The sequence below is a fragment of the Lolium rigidum genome, chromosome 5, assembly GCF_022539505.1.
Source record: "Lolium rigidum isolate FL_2022 chromosome 5, APGP_CSIRO_Lrig_0.1, whole genome shotgun sequence".
NCBI lineage: Eukaryota > Viridiplantae > Streptophyta > Magnoliopsida > Poales > Poaceae > Lolium > Lolium rigidum.
This window is the reverse complement of record NC_061512.1, coordinates 65757849-65771130: the sequence shown is the minus strand read 5'-3', so window position 1 is coordinate 65771130 and position 13282 is coordinate 65757849. Positions and strand designations below refer to the sequence as shown.

The 13282-nt window shown below is 43.9% G+C and overlaps 1 protein-coding gene and 1 pseudogene across 2 annotated transcripts; both read right to left on the bottom strand.

Annotated features, from left to right (window-relative positions):
* Nucleotides 1-224: 224 nt before the first annotated feature.
* Nucleotides 225-2154, bottom strand: LOC124654073 (annotated as a pseudogene).
* A 7674-nt stretch (nucleotides 2155-9828) lies between these two features.
* On the bottom strand, nucleotides 9829-13160 carry LOC124653890. Of its 2 annotated transcripts, XM_047192949.1 has the most exons (8): nucleotides 13059-13160; nucleotides 12869-12965; nucleotides 12725-12790; nucleotides 12557-12654; nucleotides 12411-12482; nucleotides 10922-12343; nucleotides 10735-10806; nucleotides 9829-10163 (listed from the first exon to the last, which is right to left on the bottom strand). In XM_047192949.1, the coding sequence occupies exons 4-7, from the start codon at nucleotides 12597-12599 to the stop codon at nucleotides 10769-10771; spliced, it is 1575 nt and encodes a 524-aa protein (XP_047048905.1). In that variant the 5' UTR covers nucleotides 12600-12654; nucleotides 12725-12790; nucleotides 12869-12965; nucleotides 13059-13160; the 3' UTR covers nucleotides 9829-10163; nucleotides 10735-10768. The 2 variants fall into 2 exon arrangements, with proteins under 2 accessions (XP_047048905.1, XP_047048904.1); XM_047192948.1 differs by having other exon boundaries at nucleotides 9829-10806.
* Between the last annotated feature and the right edge of the window lie 122 nt (nucleotides 13161-13282).

Below are 13282 nucleotides of genomic sequence, written 5' to 3'. Positions count from 1 at the left end.
GTGTTGCGGTATCTTATCATAGGCCTTCTTCAAGTCTATGAACACCATATGCAAGTTCTTCTTTTGCTCCTTGTATCTCTTCATGAGTTGTCGTACCAAGAAGATGGCTTCCATGGTCGACCTTCCAGACATGAAACTGTTTTTTGGTCACGCTTGCTATTCGTCTTAAACGGTGCTCAATGACTCTTGAACTGTACTGCCATACAAATTGTTACAGTATTACATGATCAAAAAGAATGTTGTTGAACTGTATTACTGGGTGTAATTTTACATGAAACGAATGTTGTTGAACTGTATTTCCGGATGTAATTTTACATGAAAACAATGTTCTTGAACTGTATTACCGTATGTAATTTTACATGAAAAGAATGTTCTTCAATTGTGCTTGCATACATGGTGTTACATGATGACGAGCTTCTCAATAGTAAAAGCTATGCTCAATATAAACCTCTTCGCGTACCCTGGCGGCAGCATACTGCCTACAGCTGAGCAGCCAGGATCTCATTCCAAGTGTCTGGAACACCAGGAAGGCACCAATGGAGGCAATCTTGGACCCCTGTTGTACCTCTGATGCTGTACCTTGATATATGCCCTTCATCCCTTAGACGAGAAAGTGCAGTGATGTCCAAGAGCTTTATCCTGGTTCCTTTGACTGCTCCCTCAGCGTCGGCATCTTCAGAATGATTCTGAAACACCGTGTTGCCCTTGGACAAAGGAGCCTTGTTGTCACAAGTGCCTCCGGTGTTCCACTCCCCGTTGAAGAAATGCCTTGGTGACAGTGACCTGTAGAAGACCTTCAGGTGCGGGTAGCTAGGAAGCTGGCCATCCAGCCACTTCATAACACTATGTACAGTGAAGTTTTTCGCCTTCCAGATAACGGCAATCTTTCCGTTGATATTTGGTGCTCCAGAGACATACATTTCCCACTTGTTTGCCTTGAGCTTACCCCGGTTCCAATGATGCCCTGTGTTCAGAACCAGAACATGGAACCTATGAAGGTTCTTTTGAGAAACGAAGGCGGGCGATCAAGGTGCATGGCATAACCGGCAGCTGGATTTGAGAGCCTGAGAGGCTCTAGATCACAGAGCGTTGCTGACCAGTAATATAGGATGGTTGTGTTCGTGCTTCGGAATCGGTAGGCCCAGCCACCTGGTCGTTTTGCACGACGTGCGAGGGCTAATCCGTAGTTGGAGCCAACATCTTCCACATCTGAATGATCTTTCCCAGATGCTGCAACCATGCACATCATCGATTGGAACATCTGTCTCCCTAAAGAGTCGCCTACATAAGCTATGGTTTTATCCTGCATTCTGAAACATGTCCAAATTAGTATTGACCCGAAAAACCCAGTAACAGAATGTAGAATGTAACATCTCCTGCAAATTCATACTGAAGGAGCAGCAACAATTACCTTCTCAAGAATTGGGCAGCTTGAAACATTGGCATCTCGCAGCTTTCAGGCTGCCATCTAAATTTCTCATAAGTGAAATCTTTGCGCTGTGTCAATTTACAGTTCCAGCTCTCAGAGAGCCATCGTTTACATTTGAGACCAGAATACAATGGTCTGCGATCATCAGGAACCCATCCTCCATTCCTGTAGTCACATCCTGCAAGACAGATCAAGCAGGAGTTTAGCATAAATCTTTTAAAAAATAGATCCTCAAAATCTTCTAAATTTTAACAACCTAGCAAAATATTAGTTGTAAGATGAGGAATTACCTTTCTTCTCTGAAGGCGATGTTTCCTTTTTACCAGTGGCATCTTTGGCATCGTGAATTATGGTCAGAGGTGGAGGTGCAGCAGTAACTACCTTACCTACTTCAGCAATTGACTTCACCAACGGATTGCCGCTAGAGGAACCTTCATCCATGGAGGTATTCCGATCTACAAACTATGAGTCAGCTACAGAAATTCTCAGGGAAAAGCAGCCCCCGAAAGTGACGCACAAAGAGGACTTGAAAGAATATTAGTTCTTGAGGTTATAATTTGAGAGGACCTGGAAAACTCACTCAAGACCAATGGCTCTGGCCGGAGGAGATCAGGGCTGTACAGTGATCCCTTCTCCCATTTCCAAAGCAGAAACACAGCGCATATGGCCAAGATCGAAAGCCTGAGGTGCCTGAACCTCAGGCCATTTACAATCAGCAACCTCATACTGTTGTACTGAATTTGAAGCACAGATTCATGTGGGGATCGCAGGTAGCTGGTTCATACAAGAAGGGAAGGTGAAGTTAGACTAGAAGAAAATGGCAAAGTTTGATGGATGCATGGTAACATATGCCTAACATGATAATAGCTTCCTGTTCTTTCTTTTGCAAGCACAAAGCTTGTAGCAAGTTTGGTGCCAAAGGTGGGTTGGTTGGCTTATAAAAATTTGCCTGACCTTGCAGGCAGGTGACTTTTAAAGCATGAGTGCATGCCAAGGCACATATTCGATTTGAGATTTTGCCAATATACTAGCTCAGATGAACGGTTGACATGATACGGCTCTAGTCACAGATGAGTACTGCGATTCCAAGACGATGGAATCCCTCTGGTCAATGGTCATAGTAGACTGCAAATCCATGAGTTGGGATTACTGTGGTCATAAGACTCGTACTAGTAGACTGGACTGCATTTCCAAGGTAATGAGATTCAGTTGCGATTCATCGAACACCGAAGTCGTCTACCCACAAAAAAGAAGTCTGTCCCGGCCGAAACAACACTGACCAAAGTACGACGTCTCTGGAACCTAAGTCGGAAAGTTCTTGAAACGAAATTGTCATGATCCTTATTCTTATCGACATACCCTTTAACAACCCAGAGAAAAATGGTTAAGTCGTTTGGTTTAGAAGGCAGCGGCTGCATGGCCGTATTGGCAGGCATGAACAGCTTTTTTTTATCATAATCTTACTTCTGTTCTCAATGTGCTCACTGCTCAGTGTGTGGGTTGCCTGGAAAGACGGGCTAGATCAGAAGTTCAGAACAAATTCGGAGCGGGGTGATGTTGAAATGAAAATTGAAAAAGAGAACATCAAACCTGTCAGCATTTTGAAGGGAAAAAACAGTTATATGAACACTGGAATTCGGCACAAAGCTCCATTTCTGTACCGAACTAATTCACCTTTGCCCTCTGGGTTGCTTAAGGGGTATGTGGATAGGATTCATGAGAATTCCGCACGAACGCTTCCGGGGAGCTGTCAGCGCTCAAGTCAATCAGCGCTTCGGGAGAAGCTTACGATTCACCGAGCGAAAATCTGATTCCGAGCAGGGGAATTTGCTAATTTTGTACTGTAATTGTCTTCTTTCCCAGCAAAAGGAAATGACCCATTTTTAGGAACCAGAATCGGAACTCAGTCAACGGAAGGAAGCGAAGGAAACAAAATCTTGGAGGCAAGCAATCAAGCAGGAGGTAAGAGAGGACGAGGCAGCTGACGTACTGACCTGGAAGCTTCAGCTCGCCGGCGTCCGGCGACCGGCCGAGCAGGAGATTCTCTCTGCGGCGGCCGGCGAGGTGGACAAGGAGGAGCAGGGGAGCCGGTTCTTGCTGGCCAGGTGTTTGGGAGCGGTTACTGGTTGGGCTGGTCCAGTGAGGCTGCGGCACGGAGAAACATATGGAAGGTGGGTGGGTACCACAGACTACAAAAGGATACGTGACGTACGTGCACGGCAAAGCGTTCTCATGGTGGTGCGTACGAGGTTTTCATTTCTCTTGGACTCGCGTAGAGTCTCAACAAGGGATATACGACACTTTGTGTCCTTTTTCCATAAAGAGAATATGTAAATATCAAGCTCACATTAATTACATCTGACATTTGCCACAATATAACGTCTAGAGACAAGAGCTAGTCGAGATATAAAGGGTACACATAGAAGAGCCCCGCCCGAAGTGATCGAAGACTCACATAACATGAAGAAACCGACAGTTAGCTACACCTTTTTTTCACAATCAATATCATATATATTTAAAGTAGTAAATAGTATATGGTAGAGATAAGAGATGTGAATTCAGTGATTACGACATAAAGCCCAAAAAAGAGCAAATCTTTGAGGTTTTTTTTTAACTTTTTGCTTCGAGGATACAATCTTGTACTTTTCGGAATGCGGCCGTACAAAAATGTCAAACCAAAGACCCGTAAATATAAATACCAACGAGGGAGCTGATGCATTTGTGATTCAGTTACAACCCTCCCTCCCGCACCCCACCCTCCCAACCCTAACCACCGCCGCCGCCGGTAGCGCCGCCGGGGCAAAGACCCTCGGGGCGTGGCGGCAGCGGGGGCCCTTCCTCGTCGCTGCGTGATGAACGGCGGCCGGATCCCACCTCCTCGACGCATGGCGGAGCGAGGCGCGGATCGGATGGGGATGGGCGACGTGTCGCTGCGGCCCCTCCTCCCGGCGGCTGTCCCCGGCGGACCGGCCGGCGCGGGTGGGGTGGGCGGTGGCAGCCTATCTCCTTCCTTCCGTCGGCTCTCCCTCGCAGCACTCCGGTAGGGGCCGGGTGGGCGGCGGCCGAGCCCTCGGTCCGCGCCATGCCCTCCCCCCCGCCTCTCATCGGTGCGTGGAGGCGATCTCGGGATTCTTCCGCGACACGAGGGCGCCTAGGGCAGCAGCCTTGGGTTCAACGGAGGAGGTGACCCTCTTCTTCGCCAGAGAGGGTCGGCCTGCGGTTGGTGGTGGTGGATCCTTGATCTATCACCGCGATCCGGCGGCGAGATGGAGGAGCACGGAAGCCGGCGATGGTGTCGCCGGTGGAGGGTTGGATTGGCCAGCCCGGGATGGTCGCCGACGTGGGGGTCCGACCCGAATAAAGGCGGCGGTCCTAGGGCCTCTCTTGCGTGAAGAGGAGGACCTACCGGAGGCCTGGACTCGTGATCTAGCCGGGGGCTGAGTTTCGGAAGGCTCCGCCGGCGAATGTAACAGTGTTTTGCATGGAGTTTGCTGGATCGGAGGTATTCGGTCGTGCGCACCCATGCTTTTATTCCGACCGATTGGTTCTGGAGGGAGCAGCGCGAAGCTCTTTTTCTGTGTTGACATCAAGTGACTACGGATCCATAATGAAAGTCGGAAGAAGAGAATTTCATGAAGGCCGGAGGGGAGGACTAGCTAAGGGAGGTTCAAGTCTCCGCGCTGTTGAGGGGCTTGCTTGGTGTTCCGCGCTTCACAGCAGCGGTATGAAAGTGGGGGCGACAACACAGGTGAAGTGCAGAGTCCTACCTTTCAGGGTGAAAACCCAAGGTATGGCCTTAACTGGTTGTGCCTGACAATGACCTTGGTGGAGGCATTGTTTTGAGAGCGGAGACTATCTTCAGGGTGAAAATCCAAGATCTTTAATTGGGCGACGACGGTGTTTGAGCATTGTTCCTTTCTTGGAGGCGTCGTTTTTGAAGAGTCCGTAATTCAGGTGTTGTCATGGCGGTGGATGTATTGTCTGTTGTTAGGCCCGAGATCTTGTAGCGGGACTTTTGTTTCTTAGTTTTCTTTTCCCTTTTTTGGATGTGTGCATCCATAGTGCCATTAGGGTGGTGTGTTGTTGCAGAGACTGGGTGTAATTGGTATCTCTTGATATTAATATATTCTCTTTATCGAAAAAATACCAACAAGGGTAGTTTAGAAAATATTGCGAGTTCAAAGAGGAGTTCAAAATATGAAAATATGGATATTATAAATTTTCTAGAAAAACTATTGGAAAATGCAAAACAGGTGACAGAGGGGCCCACCCATTAGATAGCGAGTATCCTATCAATCCTGTTGAGCCATGGATCAGGATGTCACACCTCAACCCCCCTTAGAAAATCGACGTCCTCGTTGATCAGCCTCAGCTAGAAACTTCCCCTCTTGGCACACGTATGTACATCCAGTGCCGGCACATGTGCCACGATGGGCCACACCAACCATGCACTACATGCTCGAACTCATAGTTTTAGTTAGAGCCGCAATGCCAAGGACATGTACACACGCGCAACCATTAAATTAATCAACCAACATCAACAAAAGTACCAACACCAATATTCCAAGAAAAAGCAACCGAACGGCATGGTCGACGTCGCTGGGGATGTCGTGGGAAAGTCACGGCGTATGCCATCACAAGATGACTTACATGGGTGGGGAGAAAGTTGCCGAGTGCTAATAGGGACGGGTCAGTACACGATGTACCCATCTTCGATCCCTCGCTCCTAAGGTAAAGACTTGTTGCTGCTTCTGCGAGTGGGGATTGTATACGATTGCAGGGTCAACTCGTCGACCAAGGCTTCTGCGAGTTGTGTCTGCTTGTTCTCGTCTTCTCACTCCCCTCTAGGGATAGTCCCACGACACCTTATAGAGGGGGTGGCCTAAGGCTTTACACGGTAACCCGAGTCGGCACAGGTCATGGAATCCTATTATGACTAAGCGTGGTCTCCATGATGTCTTGATTAATGACTCCAATAAGCCAACTTTAGTTGGGAGCCGACCCCACTCTCCACTTGTGCAAGCCCAATTTAGGAGCGGCCATAAGTAGGCAACGGGTCTCCCTTGTCGTCTGGGCCATCTTCTCTTTGGGGGCACCCGCTTGAGACGCCGCCGACACCGCCGTTGCTTGCCGAAGCATTAGGCGTGTATGTACGCCGGTTGTCTTCTTCATCGTCGTCCCCGTGCCTCATCGACCACTCCTTCCCCTCCGTTGCCTCCACCGCGGCAGCCTATGGTCCGTTGTTTTGTAGATAGGTCCTCAAAATTTGGATGTAAAATACGCACGAGTTCCTCGCACCTCGCAGTTTTCAAAAAGTCTCCTATTTTATTTTTCAAACCTATACTAATTCAAATGGAAAACTTTTAATATGAAAAGTGCTTAGAAATATTTAAATATTTCAAATAAAAACTTTTTAAAACCTTCGTAACTTTTAAATGCTAATTCAAATAGAAAAACTTTTAATATGAAAAGTGCTTAGAAATGTTTGAATATTTCAAATATAAACTTTTTAAAACCTTCATAACTTTTAAAAACTAATTAAAATAAAAAAAATTAATATGAAAAGTGCTAAAAAATGTTTGAATATTTCAAAAAAAATTAAGAAAATCTTCATAACTTTTAAATAGTAATTCAAATGGAAAAACTTTTAATATGAAAAGTGCTCAGAAATGTTTGAATATTTCAAATATAATTTTAAAAAAACCTTTATAACTTTTAAAGACTAATTCAAAAGGGAAAACTTTTAATATGAAAAGTGCTAAGAAATGTTTGAATATTTGAAATACATAAACTTGGATCACTATTTCAAATCATTAAAATATGCAAAATAAAATAAATTAATTCAGTTAATAATGTAAACTTTGCAAATTCATAACTTTAATTTTGTAGCTCCAAATAATATAAATAATATATCTAAATTTATTAGAAAAATCCAAGTAATCCATTTCTAACATCCATAACTCGCATAAATCAGATATGTTCCTCTCAAATATTTTGATTATGCAAGCAAACCTAACAAAAAAATTGTGCCATTTTATTTGTTCTTGCTAGCCGGCCTAGGTAGATACAAAATCCATCTGTGTCGCGAATCAAAACAGAGAACTTGCGCCAACGTGCAATGTTGTTTTCAATCATGTCGTACATGAACCAACATTTGTTACATATGAACAACAATTTGTTTGTGGGCTCGGATGCCATCACATTTGTTCGTCGTTCTCGTGCGCAACATCATGCGAACAGAAAACACAAACTAGGCTGATTAATTCTTACACCCACATATCCTCTATCTCTCAATCTCTACGGTGATATTGTTGAAGCGTGTTTGGTAGATACATAGCTTCTGCTGATGCGCTCATGTATGGTGCTACTATTGGAATGTGCTCTACGCTTTGCCGATAGACGCCTGCTATCTCCCTTTCCATCTGCACGATACGTGCTACTAGTAAGCTAGCAGGTTGATCGATCCATTTAAAAATAAAAAAGTGATGCAGCTTCATTGATACTAGTTTGGAGTCTATTCTCTATACCATTTATAAGTCTACTAGTACGTGCCATTTATAAATCTTCTAGTGCATACAAAAGTTGGTTCACGTACCGCACAACTGAAAATAACGCAGAAGCAGCCTACCATTGATGCAAGTTCTCTGTTTTGATCGTGATACAAATGAATTTGAATATATCTAGGAGGTCTAGCAGAAATAAATAAAATGGCACATTGTTTTTTGCTAGGTTTGCTTGCATAATCAAAATATCTAAGAGGAACAGATCTGATTTATGCATTATGGATGTTAGAAATGGATTATTTGGATTTTTATAATAAACTTAGACATATTATTTATATTATTTGGAGCTATAGAATTAAAGTTATAAATTTCCAAAGTTCACATTATTAATAGAAGTAATTTTAATTGTTTTCATATTTTAATTATCTAAAATTGTGAACCAAGTTTATATATTTGAAATATTCAAACATTTCTTAGCACTTTTCATATTAAAAGTATTTCCATTTGAATTAGTATTTAAAAGTCATGAAGGTTTTTAAAACTTCATATTTGAAATATTCAAACATTTCTAGGCACTTTTCATATAATTTTTTTTCCATTTGAATTAGTATTTAAAAGTTATGAAGGTTTTTTAAAAGTTTATATTTTAAATATTCAAACATTACAAATCACTTTTCATATTAAAAGGTTTTCCATTTGAATTAGTATTTAAAACTTATGAAGGTCTGAAAAATAAATAGTAGATTTTTTGAAAACTGCGAGGTGTAAGGGCTCGTGCGTAATTTACATTCAAAATTTGAGGACTTATCTGCAAAACAATGGACCACACACTATCCAGCACCACCACGTCGACTGGACCACACGTGTCGAAACGGTGTCAATTCCAGATCAATTTGCGTTTAGTGGTTTTTGAAATCTACGATAAAATGTGGTACTTTTTCACGTAAAGTGGTACCAAAATCGATATTTAACTAGAAATGTGGTGGTTCTATGCTAACAACTCGTGCTTCACTTAAGCAGCATCAAGTATTTTTCTTTAAATTTGCTGAGCTCAGAAACGTGCCTTCTGATGAATGATTTATCTTTATGGGCTTAACATGCCTCAAACTGAACATCACTCCCACTGATTGACTGCTATTGTGTCTTGTTCATACTTGTGTCCTCTATTGTCTTTTAGACATGGATGTCTTAATGTTGCCCCTTTCAAATTCTGAAGAATTCCACTTTTTGTTGATGGGGTAATGAGTTTTACATTTCCATTTTCCATAGTTCGTTGGTGAGGAAGAAGTGCCCGACTGGGTGATCAGTTTGTATGTGGAGTACTGCACACGGCCATGCAAGCCAAAGTCAACCGTTTGCCACTTGTGCAGTTTTGAATGGCAACGGTCTGGCGACTTCACTGTCCCTACCGATCGTGTGAGTACTTGATTGATGTAGTAGTTTTAAAAAAACTAGAGGCTGGAGCGCCCCATGGGCGCTTCCTAGCCGGTCCCGTGCGTCCAAATTAAAAAGCCAGGTGCTAAGATATTCTATAAACCATGCGCCGGCTTCTGAAATCATTAAGAATCATACAGATTTCAAACTGAACTATTTAGTACAAGGAAACAGGCAGATGACTCTCCGTCCAATTGTCCAAACCAAACTAAACTGATTGTTATGTTCTCGAAAGGTGATTCAACGAAGATTGTAAAACAACTACTTTACAAGTTCCGAAAGAACTTCAGTTATCATCACAAAAAGAAATCCATCGGCCGCTGCGCACTAACGTCTTTGTAATTCCAAGGAAAAAGTATACAGAGTATAATAAAATCTTTTCTCTTGTATCTAATATGTAGTAGTAGTAGTATAGTAGTACAACTTCGCTTCAAAAAGAAACACCAAAAAGAGGATTCTCTACCACAAGTACCACTCTTTGTTCACAAATAAGGCAGATGAATTAGGAACAATATCTAAGGAGCGTGACAAAAATGATAAGTTGGTACAAACGATTGACAGCTGTAGGTATTTCATCTTGAGTAGCAGCTTGTGAAGCAAAAAAACTTAATGAACCTATGATTTGATCCAAAACTCTAATGGCTACATAAATAGACATGACATGAACTCGTAAAATTCTTAGATCTATCTGAATTAGCCTTTGACAGTCATACTCTAAAACACGATAGGTGTAGCGTGCTGCATTGCAATGTGTCGCTTCGCTCGTCTCAATGACATCTACATCCACAAAGCATCAACTGCACAAAAGGCAATCCCAATTGTAGTCCCTGGAGAGTGCAGTTTAAAGTAGTGCTCCAGGCATATGCTGAACCAACCAATGCGACATACAGTCCAAAGATTTCTTTATCTCTATTACAAAACAACCTTGACAACAGATTTATACATTCAGGATAGTGTGCTACTATATGCGGATTGACATTCTTTGAATAAATGTCAGATAATTGACCATGATACCTCCACTTTGTTCAATGCCCTTCTCTAATTAGTCGGCCTTTTCTCAATCATATGCAATACAAGTGGTGCTAAGTTTCTATGTATGGCCACTGAATTATTTCGAATAGCTAATCCTTCATAAGTCGATACAATGAAGCTCAAAAATCATACAGTGAATAGCAACAACGAAACACCGTGTTATACCGTAAAACTACAGTGTGTTTCTGGAGAAGTACTTGACATTTAAATTTTCAGGTTGAAAAAGACGAAGGAAAAAACAAACGGTTTATGATATCTAAAACCATCAAAGCTGCAACCCTACTTGGTAGCAACATATAAAGTTAACAATGAGTGGGGTGATACTGGCCAGCTTACTGCTCCATTTTGCCAGTGAAATTAGCAACTGCATCTAGAGCATTTCCTCGCATTTTCTCTCTGGCAAGATACCTACACATTAAATGAGAAGACGATCAGTTGGTGCAATTAACATATAATGAATAATGCTAAATTTATGTTGGTAGAACATTCCAAAATTTCAATGTGTCCTTATCCTTTTGCATACCTTGCACACAAACGCATAAGAGGAGCTTTGGAGCAGCAGATAATTTGTAAGCCTTTACTGGCTTGATTTCAGTATATCTTGCAAAAGTCATTTTGAACACCCTAACCACAAGGTCAGATCTGTCGGTGTACCTCTGGCCAGGTTCTAAAAGAAGAGCTTCTTTAATCTCAGGCCACTTTGGACAGCACGTGAACGTCGGAAACAGGTGCGGCGAACCATACACCCTACATATAGCAACAGCATCCTGGAAATTCGGTTGCTGGTAACGGTCACCACCAATGAAGCTTGCAGGTACAATTCGTTTCTTGCCTATTGAGCTACCATCGAGATTACCCTTCCCAACTGCATCAGCCACTCCCTGAAAGTGCTCACATCTAAAATCATCCTGGTGGCCTGCTATGTAAGTCAGCCTACCTTCCTCTACGCACGCAAAGGAATCAACCTGCGACTGTGCAGATAGCTTACCGCAGCATAGGAACGGGTTGTACTGATTCTGCCTATAGTGACAGCAGAAACAGTAGTACTCTTGCATACTAACTGTAGTTCTCCCCTCTGTGCAACCAGGTTGGATGTCTCTATGGGGGATTCCAAGCTGAAAGCCTCTATCACCATGAGGAAACAAGAGCGGGTACTGGAGGGACATGAAAGCTAGATGTAGGCTGGGAACATGGTGCAGGCCTTTCAACTTGCTATCAACTATAATATCACGGCGATAATTCTCTGCAGAAAAATCACCCACAATCAAAGCAGCAAGCTCACTAACAGCGGGCAAATTAAACTGCACATGATCTCCTTTTTCAGCACCTACAATCCTAATAGCAATACGTGTATCACCCTCGTCTTTAAGGCGATCTCTAGCGTCTCTGAACTTCTTCACAAGAGGACTACAAACATCTAGCATGCTCTGCAATCCACCAACTATATCAACGTCAATATCAACCTCGGTAGGATCAGCCTCGGGCATCACAGCTTTTATTCCGATAGTAACCTCGTTTTGAGTTTCATGGATGTACAGCTCAACAAACTTAGGAGATGCACCCTTAGCTGGCAACAAGGAACCTATGCGGTGATGCACCTGGCCACTAATTTTGAAAACAGGCGGACCACCACTATCATTTACATGCTTATCAATGTCAGCTCCCATGGAAGTAAAAGCAAACAGTGAGTTGTACTGACGTATCTTCTCTATGAAAGGTTTTCTGCGTGAATCACCATCAAACCTAAGTAGGTCCGCAAGAAAAGGAGGCGGCGAAGCGAAGGGTGGGACCCAAACCTTCCCACCCCTGCAACACAAGCTGTATAGGACACGGCGTTGCCTCACGGAGCTCTCGATCTTGCACCGCTCAGGATACCAGAACACAGCACCGCAGAACTGACAACGATAATCAGGGGCACCATGGTAAGACACGCCTGGGTACGTACCTGTACAAAAATCAAATAAGCCTAGAGCGCGCACTGAGAAGACATGCTAGATAAATCAGATAGCTACCTTTCAGGAACTCCATGTACTGAAGGTTGAAAAGGCTCCTAGAAGTGGATGTTGTCGAAAAGGGGTAACGGCCTTGGAGCGGAAGGTAGAAAAGGTGAGCACCGCGCGGACCAACAAACCTAAAAATACGAACAGCGAGTGCACACCTGCTTTTGCCCACCTAAGCCACCTCAGTCGCTTAAACTCCATGCCCTCGGTCTATAACAGGATCGTCACCTCACAGGCATATTAACAAACACATGAACTGCAACAAGCACCCTCAATCAGTCCATGCGGACAGCCAGGCAAAAGATCTCGGGGAATAGTTGACATACCTGAGGAAGGGGGAATAGTCCAGAAAGAGCCCGTCGGCCGGACAGAGATACACGGCTAGAACCAGTCTGAAAGGGGGGAGGGGGGAGGTTAGCCACTGGGAGTGTTTGCAAGATGAGCTGAGCAAAGAAGGGTGAGACTCGTACCTGAGGAAGGACGGGCAAACGAAGCAGCGACCGGCTAGATCGGTTGGAACTTGGACGGAGCTGCTACCTTTGGTCCTCGGTTGGAACTTGGACGGAGCTGATGTGAAGGAGCCACAGAATCAGTATACAGGGAAAGGAGATGAACACGGGAAAGAAGAAGCTGAAATCCCTTAAAAGAAATCAGGAACACCTCAACCCAATCCTTCCATGGTGCACGAAACGGCGGCGGGCAGGAGACGGCGCTGCGAGGCGGCGGCGGGCAGGGTATTGTGCTGCGAGGCGGCGGCGTTACCTCGGCGTCTCAGCTGGAGGAACATGAAAGTTGGTGAGGACTATTGCTGGGCCTGCACAGAAGCGGGGCAGAGAAAGATTTATAAGGCCCTGCAGACGCACAGAAAAACAAATGACCAGTCG